The 20,315-nt window shown below is 43.3% G+C and overlaps 1 protein-coding gene across 1 annotated transcript in view; it reads right to left on the bottom strand.

Moving 5' to 3' along the window:
* LOC126188718 (lutropin-choriogonadotropic hormone receptor-like) overlaps positions 1 to 20,315 on the bottom strand; it is a 379,983-nt gene that overhangs the window by 74,598 nt on the left and 285,070 nt on the right. Inside the window, exon 10 of the mRNA XM_049930326.1 lies at positions 720 to 879. Coding sequence (XP_049786283.1) covers positions 720 to 879 — 160 coding nt within the window. The remainder of the gene's footprint in view (positions 1 to 719; positions 880 to 20,315) is intronic.

Raw genomic sequence — 20,315 nt, 5'->3', positions numbered from 1 at the left:
CTAAAAATTATGCAGAAAAGCTATTTTCTAGTGAGCCATTAACTGTAATAGCTTCACTCGACGTGTAATTAACAATTTCTACACATCTGAACGAATTACGTTACTTTTAATACATGTTACTTAGAGATAAGTTTAATGGGGTGCTAGTATACAAGTCCGCCCCGATAGCGGAGTAGTCAGCGCGGCGGTTTGTCACGCCAAGGGGCGCGGGTTCGATTTCCGGCTGCATTGGAGATTTTTCTCCGTTCAGGGACCGGGTGTTGTATTGTCCTCATTATCATTCCTTCATCATCAGTTGAAGGCACGGGAAATCACCATTGGAATCACTTCCATAGACACTCATGCGATGGACCTCTCTGACGAGGCTTCCCCCATGACAAGACCTGCCGTAAGTCAGAAGACAAAGTTTCTTTCTAGTACACAATATTTTACTATCGCATGAGATACATTCAGACGCAGTGTGCAGCAAGTGAGAGAGGTGATTCTACTTTTTCTCAGCGAGAAATCTGATTTTTAAATGTTGGAGAGACGCGTCAAACGAACGTTAGGTTTAACGACAAAAACAACAACAAATGAAATGTGTTGGGAACAAAAAATGAAGAGAGCCATGAAGAAGCTGTCGCCAGCACTGCCTTTGGCTTGAGCACGCACCTTGTCCTGATGGAAGGTGCCGTCGAAGCCGTGGTGAGCGCCGCCACCGCCTACGCCTCCGCCTCTGCCGCCGCCGCCGCCCCCGCCGCCTCCCAGCGAGTCGTCCGTCCCCGCGCTGCTGGACCAGTTGCCGGCCCAGCGCCGCTCTCTGTCTGATGGCGTCGCTGGCACAGACACCGCTTCCAGTCCCTCGTCCGAACACCTCTGCTTCATCTCTTGCATGAATATCTGCACACCCAACAATGCTAGTTCACCATCTAAGGCCGTCACTAGCCACTCTGCCAACAGTGACGTTGTCACATTTTGACAGTTTTATGACTCTGTGTGGTGTGCGTACTGTAAGACCTTCAGTACACACACCATCAAATTATTTGACTTGTCGCTCTTACAAAGTAGGCGTGTATCAGCAATATGTCTCGTGGTCTTATTGTGGCGTGTTTATCTTCTGCCGTTAGGTCAGACGATAGAAATGCCACTTGCACGCTTAGAGTAGCAGATTGACGGTGACCAACTTGATTAATTTTCACACACATTTATTAAAATAATAACAAGCATAAAAATTACTTAACTTGGTTCTGGATGCTATTTACAATTGACAATCTGAAGTTCCTTTGGTCTTGATACGTTAATCTTATTCTCACATATATCTCTGATACTTGACAAAAGTGTCTATACATTTATCTTCATGGCTATGTACAGGAATATGGTAATCTTATTACGTGCAGACTGAAACTTGACTATAGACTGGTACAGACAAAGGTAGAACTCGTACAGACTGGTACAGACTAATGCAGACTGGTGCAGACAAATGCAGACTGACTAATCGGAGGTCTGTACACTCGTTATAATACCTCACGCGTTCATGTCGCACTGTTGGAGTGTGATCTGCGAGGAGAAAAGATTCTACGTTAGCAGCAATCTCATTGGCTGCGTTATATATTAATACGTAGACCGGCGGATTTGGTCCGTCTCTATGGCAGCGCCATCTCGTAGTGTGGAGACTGACGAGCGCTGAACCTGCGCTATTGTGCTTAGCGGGGCGCGTTCTAGTGGGAAAGTTGTGTAATCGCTGACTACGAGGAACTATGTTCACAACACACTGGAATGAAAGCAACACTGTTCCTAATGGGGGTGACTTCGCTATAGTTCGCAATGTGTCGTACTAAGTAAAATACCGAAGTCGTTTCTAACCCTGTGGTATAATGGTAGTGTCATTGATTAGTAATAAAAACGTCCACGGCCTCGGGTTCGAAACCTACGACCGCTTAAAATTTGATTATAATAAGCATTGGCAGACTAAAACTACTGGCATAAGAAGTCACACTCATTCTGCCAACGGCATGGCGGTGGAATGGACAGAGGTTCAGGGCACTCTCTTGTCCTTGGAATGGGAAATTGCCCCTAAAGGTGGAAGAATCTGCAATGATCAACGGCATGAGGACGCAGAAGGCAGTGGAAACAACTGTTTTAAGGACACATTACGTATATCCACTGTACATGTGGCCTGTAACTGAAAAAGGATCGTGATGATCTCTCCATTGGCAAAAGATTTTGGGATACTCCCACATCCGAATCTCAGGGAGGGGACTGCCGAGGGGGAGGTAACCATGACAAAAAAGACTGCATAATCAATGAACGAATAACGTTCTATGAGTCGGGGCGTGGAATGTCAATGTGGAATGTGGTAGGAAACTGATAAAACTGAAAACGGAAATGGAAAGGCTCAGTCTAGATACAGTATGGGTCAGTCAAGTGAAATGGAAAGAAGGATTTCTGGTCAGGTGAGTATAGGGTAATATGAACGGCAGCAGAAAATAGTATAATGGGAGCTGGATACATTATGAGTAGAAAGGCAGGGCAGAGAGGGTGTTAACAGTGAACAGTTCAGTGATACGGTTCTCTCGTCAGAATCGACAGCAAACCAACACCGACAACGATAGTTCAGGTACACATGTTGACGTAGCAAGGTAAAACTGAAGAGAGAGGAAGTATATGAGCATATGGAAGGGTAATAAAATACATAAAGCGGGACGAAAACCCAAGGTATGGGGAACTAGAATGCAGCCTAGGGAAAGGAGTAGAAGAAAAAGATACAGGAGAATATAGGCTTGGGACATGGAATGAGAGAGGAGAATAATTGAGTTCTGTACTAAATTTCAGCTAGTAATAGCTAATACTCTACTCACGAGTCCGCCCCAGTAGCTGAATGGTCAGCGCGTTGGAGTGCCACGCAAGGGGGCCTGGGTACGATTCCCGGCTGAGGAGGTAGTTTTCTCCCCTCAGTGAATGGGTTTCGTGCTGTCCTCGTCATCTTTTCGTCCCCATTGTCTACGCGCATTGGCGTCGCAATCAATAAGACTTACACTTGGCGGCTGAACTCCCCGCCTGGGAACTCCCGGCCATTGAAGCCACACGCTCATTCCCATTTCCATTTCTGTTCACGAATAACAAGACCAGGAGGTATACCTGGAATACCCGGTATACCCGGCGATACGGGAAGATTTCAGTTAAACTAGTCCTAGTTAGACAGAGATTCAGAAATCAGATACTGGATTATAAGCCGTACCCGGGAGCAGATACAGATTCAGAACCACAATGTAGTAGTGATGAAGAGTAGGATGAAGATCAAGTGATCAGTCAGGAAGAATCAGTGCGCAAAGAAGTGGGATACAGAAGTACTAAGGGATGACGAGACACCCTGGAAGTTCTCTAAGGCTACAGATAAAGCAATGAGGAATAGCTCAGTTGGCAGTAGGAATTAACTTCTCTAAAAAGGGCAATCAGAGTAGATTGAAAGAAAACAAACGTACAAAGAAGGTAGCGGCGAAGAAACCATGGGTAACGGAACAAATACTACAGCTGACCAATGAACGAAGGAAATACAAAAATGTTCAGAGAAATTCAGGAATACAGATATACAAGTCGCTGAGGAATGGAATAGGAAGTGCAGATGAAGCTAAGACGAAATGGTTGCATGAAAAATGTGAAGAAATCGAAAAGGAAATGATTGTTCGAAGGACCGACTCAGCATACAGGAAAGTATAAACAGCCTTCAGTAACATTAAAAGCAAGGTTGGTAACATTAAGAGTGCAACAGGTGCTCCACGGTCAAATGCAGAAGAGAGAGCGGATAGATGGAAACGGTACATTAAAGGCTTCTATGAGGGGAGAGATTTCTCTGAAGTGACGGAAGAAGAAACAGGAGTCGATTTAGAAGAGATAGGGAATCCAGTATTAGAATCAGAATTTAAGAGTATTGGAGGACTTAAGATCAAATAAGGCAGAAGAGATGGATCACATTCAATCTGAAGAGGGGAAGAAGCAACAGATGTACTATGCAGGTTGTACACGTTGGTGTGTAGAATGTTTGAGTCTGGTCACATACCACTTGACTTTCGGTCAAATATCATCCACACAATTCCGAAAACGGCAATAGCTGACAAGAGTGAGAATCATCACACAATCAGCTTAACAGCTCATTCATCCAAGCTCTGACAAGAATAATGTACAGAAGATTGGAAAAGTAAATTGAGGAAGCGTTGGATGACGATCGGTTTGACTTCAGGAAAGGTAAAGGTACCAGACAGGCAAGTCTCACATTGTGTTTGTTAATGGAAGCAAGACTAAAGAAAAATCAAGACACGTTCATAGGATTTGTCGACCTGGAAAAAGCGTTCGACAATTAAAGACGCACATTCTCAGTAATTTCTTCCTCAAATTAAGACCAATGTCTGATACTAGCAGACTTCTCTGTGCCAGGAATTCCCACTTTGTCCTTGCTAGATTGCTTTAATGTCGTCCTTTGCACCTCCTTATTGGTTATTTTACTGCCTCGGAAGCAGAATTCCTTAACTTCTACTTTGTGACCATCAATCCTGATGTTAATCATTTCTACCACTTCTCATTGCTTTAGTCTTTCTTCGAATTACTCTCAAACCATATTCTATACTCATTAGATGTTCATTCCATTCAGCATATCACGTAATTCTTCTTCACTTTCAGTATACTAATTCTTTCATAGTGACTGATTTGACGGTACGGTTCCCGTGTACGTCTGCGAGGCATCCTGCGCGACTTCTCAAGTCACACCGATCCATTACTTTCGGTTTTTAGCGACAACGAGAGCCGCTGCCATATTTTATCGGTAGGCGGTGTTGCATCGCGATATCGACGTTGTCCTTGAATGTCTCGAATGGTAATCATTTCTGCAGCACATACTAATGTGCATGTCCTGTGAGTATGAACGTCCTATCTTTAGTCGTTCAAATTGTTCTGTTTTTCTTGCCAATGACCTTCGAAGGACTGAGCTGTCTTGAACGACCCACTCAGCCTGTACAGCTACATCTACATTATACTCCGCAAGCCACCCAACGGTGTGTGGCGGAGGGCACTTTACGTGCCACTGACATTACCTCCCTTTCCTGTTCCAGTCGCATGTGGTTTGCGGGAAGAACGACTGTCTGAAAGCCTCCGTGCGCGCTCTAATCTCTCTAATTTTACATTCGTGATCTCCTCGGGAGGTATAAGTACGGGGAAGCAATATATTCGATACCTCATCCAGAAACGCACCCTCTCGAAATCTGGACAGCAAGCTACACCGCGATGCAGAGCGCCTCTCTTGCAGAGTCTGCCACTTGAGTTTGCTAAACATCTCCGTAACGGTATCACGCTTAGTAAATAACCCTGTGACGAAACGCGCCGCTCTTCTTTGGATCTTCTCTATCTCCTCTGTCAACCCGACCTGGTACGGATCCCACACCGATGAGCAATATTCAGGTATAGGTCGAATGAATGTTTTGTAAGCCACCTCTTTCGTTGACGGACTAAATTTTCTAAGGACTATCCCAATGAATCTCAACGTGGCACCCGCCTTACCAACAATTAATTTTATATGATCATTCCACTTCAAATCGTTCAGAATGCATACTCCCAGATATTTTACAGAAGTAACTGCTACCAGTGTTTTTTCCCCTATAATATAAACATACAATAAAGGATCCCTCTTTCTATGTATTCGCAATACAATATATTTGTCTATGTTAAGGATCAGTTGCCACTCCCTGCACCAAGTGGTTATCCGCTTCAGATCTTCCTGCATTTCGCTGCAATTTTCTAATTCTGAATGAGCTTATATGTCTGTGTGGGACGTTGATATGGTAATGGCGACTGCTGAGACAGAATTTTTTAAAGGCAGTACTGGAAAGAGCTGTTGCGAGATTGACGTTTTGTACCGAAAGTTGGCGGTCCAGTGATTACGAAGACATTTTCTCGTCACAGTTTGGTCGTCGCTTTTCATACTGGGCCTGACAGTCAACATACTTTCACTGTCTGGGAGGGCCCCGACGAGAGACGAGTAAAGTTAAGACAGTGAAACAGTGCGTTTGATCTACTGCTGCCTGAAATGTCTCATGTGGGATGTTGGGTCCTATCTCATCTTCAATCTGTAGCGTGTGTTAGTGTCTTGTTAATGAACCGTGTCCTTCAGGTAATATCGCTCGGATTAATATCTGATGACCTTAGCGGACACTCAGTTTGGAACGATCAGGCAATGAATCAGTTTCCTCCAAATGTGTTACGTAGTAACTGAGGAACCTCATGAGACATGTGAGATGGCGCTCCATCGTGCATCAATACAGGTCAGTCCAAAGCACCACTTATTCACGAAATAGGTCACAGTAACGTGTGCCGTGCACACTGCGTGTCCTTGGTCCTTGGTGTCCGAGTTCCTCAAAGCAAAATGGACCATTCATAAAATCTCTGAAGCCATACCACACTGTGACACGGACTTCACAAAAGTTCGTTGGCGCTGGCGATCATCAAGTGCGACAGATGCGAGTGTTTACTGCACCAGTGACCGTAAAGCGAGCATCACTTCAAAAAATGTTCCGAGACCACATGTCGTCAACCTAAAGCCTTGCAAGAAACGTAAGAGCAAAATCTTTTCGAATGTGTGCGTCGCCTGGCAAACTTTGTGAGTAATGAGAAGTTGTTACGGATACCATTTCACAATTGTTTGTGGCACTTCTCGAACGTTGGAACACGGGATGTTCAGCTGTTGAGACTCTGCTAGAACAGTGCTTGAAGATCGCAGGTCGAGCCTTCTCACCCATGACAACAGTAATTTCTTCAATAATTTGTGGCGTAATTGGCCGTCGATCTCTCCCAAGAGCAATTCCCAAATTGCCAGTTAATTTGAGCTTCCAAATCATGTCCTCAAACCCGTTGCGGAATTATGTCCTCCCCGTATTCCTTTAATGTGTCCATACTCGGGAAGAGGAGCAGCACTATCGCTGTCGTTTTGATGAGATAGCTTTACATGTGAAGCCTTGTTCACCTTACCCAGATCCATGTTGACTGTATGCAACTGCAGTGCGCACTGATGCTTGTGCATCAACCCTACAGTGAGGTGAAAAAAGTCATGGGACACCTAATATAGTGTCGGAATTCCTTTTGCCAGGCATAGTGCAGCAGCATGGGCTCAACAAGCCGTTGGTTGTCCTCTGCTTAATTATTGAGCCATGCTGCCTCTACAGCCGTCCATAATTGCGAAAGTTTGCCACTTCATGATTTTTGCAAGAACCGACTTCTCTATTACGTCCCATAAATTTTCGATGGTTTACATGACGGGCGATGTGGGTGGGCAAGTCTTTCGCTCTAACAGTCAATGTTCATCAAAAAAGTCGCGAACGATATGGCCCAGTGACATGGCTGCTAACCATGCCCCAGTCGCCGAATATCTTCATCTACATCTACATGGATACTCTGCAAATCATATTTCAGTGCAAGGAAGAGGGTTCATCGAACCACCTTCACAATTCTCTATTATTCCAATCTCGTAAAGCGAGCGGAAAGAATGAACACCCTATATCTTTCCGTACGAGCTCTGATTTCCCTTATTTATCGTGGTGATCGTTCCTCCCTACGTAGGTCGGTGTCAACAAAATATTTTCGCATTCGGAGGAGAAAGTTGGTGATTGGAATTTCGAGATAAGATTCCGTCGCAACGAAAAACCCGTTTCTTTTAATGATGTTCAGCCCAAATCCTGTATCATTCCTGTGACACTCTCTTCCATATTTCGCGATAGTACAAAACGTGCTACCTTTCTTTGAATTTTTGCGATGTACTCCGTCAGTCCTATCTGGAGAGGATCCCACACCGCGCAGCAGTATTCTAAAAGAGGACGGACAAGCGTAGTGTACGCAGTCTCCTTAGTAGGTCTGTTACATTTTCTAAGTGTGCTGCCATTAAAACGCATTCTTTGGTTAGCCTTTCCGACAACATTTTCTATGTGGTCCTTCCAATTTAAGTTGTTCGTAATTGCAGTACCTAGGTATTTAGTTGAACTTACGGCTTTTAGATTAGACTGATTTCTCGTGTAACCGAAGTTTAACGAGTTCCTTTTAGCTTTCATGTGGATGACCTCACTTTTTTCGTTATTTAGGGTCAACTGTCACTTTTGGCACCATTCAGATATCTTTTGTAAATGGTTTTGCAATTTGTTTTGATCTTCTGATGACTTTATTAATCGATAAACGACAGCGTCATCTGCAAACAACCGAAGACGGCTGCTCAGATTGTCTTCCAAATCGTTTATATAGGTAAGGAACAGCGAAGGGCCTATAACATTACCTTGGGGAACGCCAGAAATCACTTCTGTTTTACTCGATGACTTTCCGTCAATTACTACGAACTCTGACCTCTCTGACAGGAAACACAAATCCAGTCACACAACTGAGACGTAAGTAGGCAATTTCACTACGAGCCGCTTGTGTGGTACAGTGTCAAAAGGCTTCGGGAAATCTAGAAATACGGAATCGATCTGAAATCCCTTGTCAGTAGCACTCAACACTTCATGTGAATAAAGAGCTAGTTGTGTTTCACATGAACGCTGTTTTCTAAACCCATTCTAAACCCATTTCCAGTCACTGATCGTTTCATTTGTACCAGAGGACTCAGTCCATTCCATGTAAACATAGCACCCACCATTATGGAGTCACCACCAGCTTGTACAGTGTCTTGATGACAACTTGTGTCCATGGCTCCCTGGGATCTGCACCACACTCGAATCCTAACATCACCTCTTATCGACCGAAATTAAGACTCATTTGAAACTGTCGCCGTTTGCCAGTAATCTAGGGTGCAGCCGATATGATCACGAGACCAGGAAAGGCGCTCCAGGTAATGTCGTACTGTTAGCAAAGGCACTCACAAGGGGCATCTGCTGACGTAGTCCATTAACGCCAAATGTCGCCGCAGTGTCCTGACGGATGCATTCGTCGTACGTCCGTAATTGATTTCTGTGATTATTTGAAGAAGTTTTTCTTGTCTCTTAGCACTGACAACTTTACGCAAATTCTGCCGTTCTCGGCGGTTAAGCGAATGCCGTCGGCCACTGTGCCGTCCGTGGTGACAGGTAATGCGGCACACACTTGACACTGTGGATCTCGGAACGCTGAATTCCCTAATGATTTCCGAAATGGAATATCCCATGCGTATAACTCCACCTACTATTACGCGTTCAGAATCTATTAATTACCGTCGTGCACGCATAATCACGTCGGAAACCTTTTTAAGTGAGTCACTTGAGTACTAACGACAGCTCCGCCAAAGCAAAGACCGTTTACAGCTTGTATATGCGACGCTACTGCCATCTGTATATGTGGATATCGTTATACCATGACCTGTGTCACCTATCTGTAAAATAATGGTTGAAATGGCTTTGAGCACTATTGGACTTAACTTCTAAGGTCATCAGTCCCCTAGAACTTAGAACTACTTCAACCTAACTAACCTAAGGGCATCACACACACCCATGCCCGAGGCAGGATTCGAACCTGCGACCGTAGCGGTCGCGCGGTTCCAGACTGTAGCGTCTAGAACCGCTCGACCACTCCGGCCAGCAAGTCGACTGATGTCTCGTGTGTAACCCACAGCTGTGGTGAAAACTACCCTCATGCCAAAAGGAAGCAAGAGTTCCTGCAGATGTGGAGTGTATTTTGTAATTAATTTCCAGACTGAGCTGCGTTTCGAAGCAGTGGATTACAGGAACACGAGGTCCATCCTCCCGAGAAGTGTTACGAAATTTTATATTTACAGAAATTGATTTAAATGGATTTCGCATACACATCATGTATCGGCCGTTTAGGTTATTTTACCTGCAGAAAACACTATGATGTGCCTCGAAAATCTGTTTCCGACAAATAATTGACATTCCGCTTAATGGAAGTGCAAATGCATGCCTGTGCAGCATTTGCGTTACTAATTTCAGAGTCGATATTGTGAGAGCAGTGGTCGCGCTCTGCAAAACATCAGCTTTATTTACATCAGTGTTCCCTTTTCGTTTCATGAAGTCCATTGCAGCTCATTTCAGTCATTTTCTACTGGTGGCGATGGCGATTGCTATACCGCGCTTTAAAGACACAACGTTGTTTCCTGTTAGCGCGTGTACCACTTGCTACGCATTTCCTGACCGCGTTTGTGTGTTCGTGCCAAGCGCTGCAACGTTCGCCAGTGCCGGTTTTGTGGAGTCCGGCTGGCGGCGCCCTTCTCCACCTTGGAGATAATGCGCCAGTCTTCCCTTGAGAGGGGACGCACGTGAGTGAAAGCGACAAAAAATGTTATTGGTTCTTCATTTACTACGTGGTATTACAATTTCAACTCGTACATATTACGTTCCAATTCCACTCTTAAGTGTGATAAAAATAATAACTGACAAAAGCTTGCACGGGGCCGCGCCCCTTTCTTGATCTCTATTTCCTTACGTCATTTATTGCCGCTTCGTTTTCTTCTAGTTTTTGTAACCGCCATGCGGGCAATATTTGTGTAGTACATGAGGAGGGTTGTAGAATAGCATCACTGCCATTGATATTGTATTCTTCGGTTTATGGCGATTGTTTACAAGTTGTCACAGCGAAAGCTTACGAAAGTTGTGTGTAGATCTATATTACTCTTCAGCATGTCTGCTACCAGTAAGGTGTAATACTACACTTTAATGATCTTGGCACACTACGAAATCTACAGGCTATTATTTAATTCAGGTGCATGCACACTGTCGATACTGAAGGAAATAGATTACAGGAGAATTGCCGCAGCTGACACTTGGGATGTTTAGTCTGAAAATCAGACTAGCCTATACAACCAAAGAAAAGACTGCTTGCGGATAAAGAGGGATATGCATGTAGTTTGCATTAGTTCACCCACGGAAGGTAAGCTGTCACACAAACAGTGTCAAATCTTTGATTCAGGTTTCCCGTAACTTACATTTTGAAAATTTTATGCACCTTATAAACACTGATGTTAGAGTACTTAAATTTTGTACACAACTAGTCACTACTGTAGTGAAACATTCTATGATTCTATGGAAAGAATTTTAATTTAATTCAATATTAAGAAATTTATGTGAGAGGAAAGACATAAAACTTGGAGCATTTTTCACAGATATTTGCAGAGCCGTAAAAATCCAGCAACAGAAAACATCAAAATTGTGTTCCTCCTATATTTGTAATTGTGGTTTATCAAATTGTGTATAAAACACATTGATTTGGTTCTGATAGATTTCTCAAAACAGGGACATTTTTACTGACCTTCTTGGAAAAATTTCACATGTTTTTAAAGAAACCCTTATAATATCAATAAGCATTATAACTTACGTGTGTATGTATGTAACATTACTTAACAACTGTTACATTGCGTTGAAAACTTTATACTTGATAAGATTGTTTTCACCGCGCGGAGTGGCCGTGCGGTTTGACGCACCCTGTCACGGATTGTGCGGCCCCTCCTGCCGGAGGTTCGAGTCCTCCCTCGGCCATGGGTATGCTTGCTATTCTCAGCATAAGTTAGTTTAAGTAGTGTGTAAGTCTAGGGCCCGATGACCTCAATAGATTCGTCCCTTAGGAATCCACACACATTTGAAGATTTTTGAAGATTGTTTTCACAGTAATTCTCCTAAGTGGGTGATCATGTGACCGACTAGGCGGTTTCTAAGGATGAGTGATTTCTCGAAGATGTCCGGTGTTTTCAGATCCTACTGCTACCAGACCCCACTAGTAATGGCCAATTGATATGTTTTAAATATACTCTTATGCCTGACTGGCCGAAAAGCCTGAGTGTTACAGAAAATTCGTGCAGCTGTTTTTAGAGGTGGTGAACGGGGAGTCAGCTTTAAGCCGCCATGGGTGATGGAGTCCAGCCTCTCTGGGATGGAGGTGGTATTACGGAGCGTATTTCCTAGGTCGGCGGTCTGTGGTCCTCGGCGATATAAAGCTGTCCATTCCGAACTTATCAGTTTGTTCGCAAGTGCGTTTCTGTGTGCGGGTGTGGGAAACGGCATTTTCAAGACGGCTGTTGGTGTTTATTAAGCGTACATCCTGTCGGTAGGAAGAGGCTCGGAACCATTAATGACCTAGCGGACGATAATACAAGACGATAATTCTCGTTTTTTTGCAATTGAAACAGTTATACTATTGCGTTTTCGAAGCCGTGAATTTCCCAACATCAAATGCAGACAGTTTACTGATTCCAGAATGAATTTTCCACTCTGCAACGCAGTGTGTGTCCCAGGTTCGAGTCCCGGTACATCACTCAGGCACTAATCTGCCAGAAGAAGCTTCAGTGTGCTGACTATTTGCAGCGCTCTTTTTCCAAGCTAGTTGTCGTATATGACAGTGTTCTGAACATAGTTACATTGTGACACGGTATACCGGACGTCCCAAGAGGAATGGTCAGTATTCAGGGACATGACAGGGACGATCATTCGAAGCACATATCCACCTAATCTGGACATGTGTCCTATTCTTAAAGATTTCAGAGACAGAACACATTTAACGTACGTTTGTTTTTGAGCTAGTGGCAAGCACGTATATGTCTTACCCATCCAACTTCTTTAACGTTTTATTCAATCCCAGTCTAACTCGTTGTTTTCAACATCTTCAACGCGCAGTTCCCCATGGTTTGTTGTGAGTGAAGTAGTGCGAGGGAATGAGAGTGTATGAATGAGAAACGTCGGTTAACTGTCTTTGTACACGCGCTGGCTAAAACGCCACACTTTTACACTAATGAAGAATATGCAGACATAGTGTATGTTTACGGCTCCTGTGATGATAGTGCTCCTGCTGCCGTCTAAGAATAACGTCGGTGCTTTTCGATATGTTAAATTCCTGATCGTAGAGCGCTTACCAGAATTTTCAGCACACTGCAATGAATAGGTATCCTTCCAAGTTCCCGTTTTTCTTCTGAACTGTGCAGGAACACAACACATTGCTGACATGGTGCTGCGTTGTCCTACTACCAGCACACGGCGACTTTCTGCACATATCAGTGTCTCAAAACGTGTATTGCGAACATTACTTGCGGAAGAATTGTACCCGTGACCACAATCTTCAAACGGCGATAATGCCACACGACTTGAATTCTGTCACTGGTTAAATGCCGATCGTCATTTGCTCCCATTAATACTGCTACTCACTGATGAAGCCATGGTTACAAGTAATAAAGTCAACAATATATTTAATAATAATCAATGGTCGCAGGAAATTCTACACGCTACAGTGGAAACCAATTTTCAAATTGTTTTTCCGATCAATATTTGGTGCGGCTTCATTGGTGACATGTTGGTAGGTCAAATCGCTGAATGATGCAATTACTTTAAATTTTTGGAAAATTCGTTTCTTGGACACCTTTAGTACATTCCTTCAGCCACGCAGACAGCAATGTACTTCGAGTATGACGGAGCCGCTTCACATTTTACCAGACGCCGTAGGGAACATCTCAACCGCACTTACTTTAATCTCTGGATATATATACCTGCGTGATATTTATTCACCTAGCCAGCAAGATCCCCTCATCTGTCCCCTACAGATCATGTGTGGGACTATGTCGGACGTCACTCGGTGCCATTGCCAGCATCCACGATATCAGGGACCATTTACAACAGTTGTCGGTACGTTGCCCTCATGAAAGGATACAACGGCTTTATGACACCCTTCGCAACCAAATCATGTCATGCACCCACGTCAGGCAAGTGGGGGTGCAACATACTGTTGGTAAGTGGACTCATGTTGTCAAGTTCTTTGTGAAGGTTGAAAGGTCTCTGTTGGATTCCTTTCATGTTTAATTTCTTAAATCTGTTGCCATTTATGGAATAAATTCCTCTTCTAAATGTACTGTGGCGTTTCTGGCTATCTGGGAGGAGACTGAGCAGTGGAACGTGTTACTTTTACACATAAACAAGAACGATCTGTCACACTACTACACTTTAAAGCACAGTTTATATGTAATTCTTATATGTAATTCATGTCACACAGTCTCATACGGAACCTACATCCGCTTTCTTTTATATACTGTATATGATAAGATACTGTCATCCCCCTTCCCTTTTGTGTGAGAGGATGAATGAGCATATGTATTTCTAGTTGCATGCTTGAGGGTAGCAGACAAGGCTGTCTGCTAGAGAACAGTAGGACCAACGTCGGAACAGGTAGCTACGCTTCCTAAAAGCAAAGAGGTTTCTATCCTTAGTATGGTCCTGTCCGTCCGTTGTCATGTTGGTATAGGAAGCTGCCCCTCTGGCCACTTCCGTTGGTCTTTGTGAGCCACCCTCAGGAAGTACGCTCGGCAGTAGGGCAGTTGCAGTGTGGCAGTGGCGAGCGTCTGAAGTGGTAAGATCTCCGGCTAAGCGCGTGTCTGTTAAGTCCGTAGGACAATGGATTTCTTAAGTTCAGCCTAACTGAAAATTTAATCACCTTGATTTCAGGTTTAGCTCTAAAATATGTAATGCTATCTTAAACTGCAGCGGAGTGTAATTCTCGTGTTAAATTCAGATTATTTTGCGGTAGTTGCTTTGTTACTACTTTGTGAGTAAAGTGGAACCACGTGTTGATCAGGAACTCTAAGTTCATCAATCTTAAATGCGAATGTTTGTGTGATTATAACGTCTCGTCTTGACTATATTTTCAATATAGCAACTTTTCTTTATGTTCAGCTCACGTGGGGTGTACTTTGCGAGACCACTACCACGTGCTTATATAACTGTTTGACCCATCAGGTTAATAGTAAGACGTTAGTAACCAGTTCAAGGTTTTTCTTTTGTCAATTGCTTTTCGATCGAATTTATTTTAATTACCAAAATTAATGTAACAATATTACACATGGCGACCCTGTTCTGTGATTCCGCTAGACTCTGGAATCTCTGAAACGTTAGATTGCGAGCGTGTTATAATCTTAATTTTTTTCCTACAGCGCTCAAACAACTTCTGTGTTGTTTCTGAGCAGACTTTCAAAAGATTCACGGCGTTGTTGATCGGCGTTGCGTTGTTTGTCTTGTTGTGTTTTTTTATATTTGTGTGTTTTATATGTCTGTGTGTTTTTTTATTCTCGCTTGTAAATTCCACTGTTTCGATCTAAGATAAAAATTTGTTTTGCGTGTGAAAAAGTGCGTACTAGGTTGGGTATCTTTCGTGTGGATGTCGTAATTTTTGTGGGACACATTTATTTTGATTAGTCTGTGTCATATACCGGTTATAAATTGCACTAATGCAGACACGTAACCAAACTAAAAGTAAGCGGTTCGACAACCTAACCAACATGGACCACGGGGATAATTTAATTTCGAATGTTAACGCGTCGGGCGGTTCCGAAAATGCAATGGGGAATACTTCAGACGAAATGCAAGACAGGACGAACGGGCTCACATCAGAGCCACAAATTAATTTGCCTCCAACTAACCAAATTGATTTGGCAGAACTCATGAAAGCCTTATTGCAACAAAATAAAGAATCATTTGAAAAATCGTTCCGAGAACAAAAAGAATCATCAGAAAAATCGTTCCGAGAACAAAAAGAATCATCCGAAAAATCGATCAGCGAGCTAGGCGAACAAATGACGCATAAATCTGAAAAATCGATCCGGGAGCTAGGCGAACAAATAGACGAAAAACTAATCCAGCAGACAAATAAAGTCGACAAGTCGATGCAGAGAGTGTCCGATGATATCTCACAAAGAATAAACAATCTGGCAAGTGAGATAAAAAGTGATATTATGAAAGAATTAGGCCGTACATTTGAACAAATCGATGATCGTCTGCAAGCTTTAGAACAGAGCAAGCGGAGGGGCGATACCGAATCTAAAGAAAGCGAAGAACGGCTACTTAGGAATTTCCAAGAGCTGAGGGAAGAATGCCAAAGGGAACACCAGCAGTTACTCTCGAGGGTTCAAGAGGCGTAAACGCATTGTCCCACGTCCGTTAGCAACACAATAGCAGACAACAGTTTAGCGATCCACGCGTTGGAACAGCAAATAGAACAATTGAAGCAGACTGGGGCGGAGGACAAGAGACAAATTGATGATAAGATTGCGGCATTAGCGGACACTGTAGGCAGGATGAAGCTGACGGAAAGCGAGAACAATACTACACCGGTAGCGGCCGCAGAGACCGAAGAAGTGCGTTCGCTTCTTAGATTTCAGAAGGGACAGTTTGAAGTGAACAGACAACACAAAGCTGTAACAGGCGAATTACAAGAACGCGTGGCGCATCTAGAAAACCGCATGGCGTGTAATTCCGAACTCGCCAATAGCACTACAAATAGCCGTACGAACAGTGCAGAGAGGGACTCCGGCCACGAGGGAGATTTTGACGACAGGGAAGAATGTAATTTGAGGGGCAGACATGAGAATAATAGAAACATGCAAGGGCCTCGCCAGGAGGAAATGCGGGGATTTGATTTCAAACATTTCCTTACGGTGAGAAAGTTTGAGATATTCCGAAATTCGCAAAAAGGAATACATCCACGAGCATGGCTCGAGCAATTTGAGTTCTGTCTTCCTCCCGACTGGGCAAGTTCACATAAGATAGCATATATGTGTGGCTATTTGGAAGGCGAACCGGCGATTCGCATGAGGTCGGCAGCGCGTCACTGCAACTCCACTCGGGAGTTTCGACAAGCCTTTCTGTCCGCCTATTGGTCGGAAGCGGCACAAGATAGGGTCAAACATGGCATAATTATGCTGCCAAATTTGAACCAGTCTGGTTTCGGCAGCCCTGCACGCCTATTCGACCACATGCTGCAGGCAAATCAATTTTTATACGACCCATACGGGCCTGCGGAACTAATTAGGATATGCATCACCAAATTGCCGATGCACTTGCGGCACGTCATTCTGGCGGGACGATGCAAAGAGGACGTGGAAACGTTCAAGACGCTTCTCCAAGAGTTGGAATACAATACAGGAGAATGCCCGCCTAATCAGGCACAAAGTTATTATGGGGCACAGCAGCGCGATCGCAGTCCTGGCCGTATTAATAATCAACGGCGTGATTGGTCGTCGCGACGCGAACGGAACAATAATCGGGACCGGCCGTATAGAAACTAGGGTGACAGTCGCGAACACAGGTGGAACAACGGAAATGATCGAGGACGTAGACAAGATCGTGAACGCTACAGGTACGGCAACCAGAATCGATACTACGATGAATACGGTGGGAATAGGACTGTAGGCGGAGCACCTCATGATGTTGAAATTCGGCCGGCTAACCCAAGACATAATCCAGCAAATAGAAATAGACAAAACCGGCAATGACAAACGATCAGCGCAGAAGGCGCCCAATAGGAACAAATGAGCGACATGGCAAATGAGTACATAGGGTTTATAGAGAGGACGGTGAAGAGAAACAATTGATTAGTTCACATTTGTGATAAATGCATTTTGAATAATATGTTGGTAAAAATAGTGATAAAGATGTTTCTATGTGATGGATTGAAGTGATGTTTTAATTTTTTTTTCTTGTGCAATTAGGATTTAGTTTGATTCAAACGTGAAGATAAAAGGTTTCCTTGTGAACGAGTAAAATGCTGTTTATGTTTTTTTTGTGTGTAAATTGAATGGAGTCGCTCCTGAGAGAAGCAAGATCGTTGCTGAATTAGTGCATAAACTCAGGGGAATATCCTATCTGTGGGTATTATGGGTCTGGCAAACCCAGGTCCCCAGCTGTTAGTAGCCTTGTTTCCGATTTTCTGCTTTCAGTGCTACTATCTATCTATTACTATTCTATATCTGTCAGTATAAATGAGGATCTCTTACTATAGTATGCGTGCTGTATGAATATTTTAAGATAGGAGAACTCTGAGAAAGGAATGAGTAAGTTTGGAATCTTGAAAACAGGATGCGATAATACGATGGTTGAACCATTGGCTTCCAATATGCGATGATATATTAATATTGATGATATATGTCTTTTTTGTTCTTTATAGCTGAGTACGTAAAGTGCTGTCTGTGGATTTCGTAAGTATATTGATTCCCTTCAAGGTGAAAGAAGAATTGTGGTTTGTGTAATTTACGTGGCTCTGAAATATTATTGTGGTAGTCAAATACGAGCAGCTTTTCAGCAAATGGAGAATGGAACGGAAATATGGATCCTTTTTGTAGTCTTGATTGATGTTGAGCCAAAGCCTAAAAAATTATTCTGCGTTAATACTTGTCCTAGAAAAGCGACGTTTATGTGTTTTGCTGATGCTGTGAGCATTACAGCTTACTGTTTTCGCTGGTGTGGGATGCACTGCAGCCTATATGATTTGTACTGAGGAAATTTCCCTCTTGAAGGTAGAGGATGATTAAATAATTTTGATTATGGGAACGAAGGAAAGCTTGGTTTAAGGTAATAAGGATAAAGGAAAACATTTGTCATTTAAACTACAGGAGGATTCGGATCTTTTGTGTCTGTTGTAAGTTCAATATGTTAAGATGATACTGTTTTACAGAATAGAGGTGACCACAATTTTGCCATACATGAGAAATGAATCCAGAATAACCACCACAGGCGAAATAACTGATTTGGAAGCGAAAGGTAACGTAAAGAAGGAACGAAATCGCAGCAAAATGGGTAAGAAAATGTAATATAACCTGTATAATGCAAAGATTTTTAACCTTCTCAGAGTCATCTGCATGATTAATTGTTGTGATAACGTAATTTTAGGTGAAATTTACTTACTGTTTTATGTGTGAATATATGAGTATGATAAATGTATAATTGCGAGTCTCTTTTCAGGTGTGCGAACTGGTATAAATGTTTTGGCGTGTAAATAACCATTGTTCTTTTGAATGTGTATGTTTAAGGAAAGTTCTCCATATTTATCATGTGACAAGACGTATGCCGCGAGCGTCAAGAAGAGGACGAATTAGAACAATGTTGTAGTGGTATATACACGGTGTTGAAATAGCATTGAAGTAGCTTATTGGCTTAACTAGTAGTGGATAGAAGTAGAATATTGAGTAATGCATGTTTATGGGTAGTTAGTTTGTAGAATAGACAACAGGTGTGCATGTATGTGTGTGTAAATAACATGTGAACCCTATGCTGTCCTGACCTATACTTGCACAAGGCATAATCCTATTCATTTTAGTGAATTAATAAATAGCATTTGATTTATTAAAACGTAAGTGAACCACATTAGTGATGTGGATTTAAATATTATATTGTCAGTTCATTTAAATTTTTATTTTTATACTGTCAAGTCATTTCACTTTTATTTTTTTTACATTGTCAAGTCATTTAAATTTTATTTTATATTGTCGATTCATCTAATTTTTTTTATTTAAAAAAAAATATTAAGTCTCACTTTGTTCTTAAAAATTGTGAAAGACAATACTAAGTGGTATTATGTATGACATTGTGTAATCACATAAGGATGATGAAAAATTTCTGTGAATGCAGTTGAGAACGTGAAACCGAACCGGCAAAACTCTTAAGAGACAGCGGGAGCAGCCGGACTAGTTGTAAACTGGCGGGTTTCCCAGCAGGACACGCTGTCAGCCAGGCCACTTTGGGAGCGCGGCCGACAACAAAAGAAGGTACGCGGCAAACACTTTCCCTTGTACCTGGAGCTAATGGGCGGCCGCCCCGGGCGACCCTTCCTTGAGGCGATGACCTGAGATGGGCGAGCGGTCCGCCGCGCGGAAATCCATCTGCTGGCAACGCACCACACGCACGCGACCGTGACGAGACGGCCGCGGTGAAACAACACAAGGGGCGTGGAGCCTTTTGACAGGTACTGCCCAGAGAAACTTGCAGACGTCAACGACGCCTATCGACATTTCCTGATGGATGCCTACTGTCAAGCGACAGTAAATCATGGTTCGATGTTCTCTGGTCGCTAAGGGTGGCACAAAAGAAGAGCCATTAAGTGTCATCCTTGCCCAGGAATATCAAACCGGCGAGCCAATTGAGGATAACCCAAGAATGTAACAACACAAGGGGCGTGGAGCCTTTTGACACATACTGTCCAGAGTAACTGGCAGACTTCAATGACGCCTATCAACATCTCCTGACGGATGCCCACTGTCAAGCGACAGTAAATCATGGTTCGATGTTCTCTGGTCGCTAAGGGTGGCACAAAAGAAGAGCCATTAAGTGTCATCCTTGCCCAGGAATATCAACCTGGCGTGTCAAACGAGGATACCGCACCAATTTGACAACACAAACATGGAACCAAATCGAGATGATGTGACACGGGAGAAACTTCATGAGAGGGCAGAGATGGCGGGATCGCACGCAACAGATGGACAAAAAAATCCCTACTGACAGCTGCGGCGACGAACCCCCCCTCTTTCCCCTATATTGTGCCTCAGAACAGTGGAAGTACTGAGTGTGTCAGTGAACAGTGATTATACG

Source organism: Schistocerca cancellata, chromosome 5, assembly GCF_023864275.1.
Source record: "Schistocerca cancellata isolate TAMUIC-IGC-003103 chromosome 5, iqSchCanc2.1, whole genome shotgun sequence".
In the NCBI taxonomy this organism is placed as follows: Eukaryota; Metazoa; Arthropoda; class Insecta; order Orthoptera; family Acrididae; genus Schistocerca; species Schistocerca cancellata.
The sequence above is the reverse complement of the archived record's forward strand: the minus strand, read 5'-3'. Positions and strand labels throughout refer to the sequence as shown.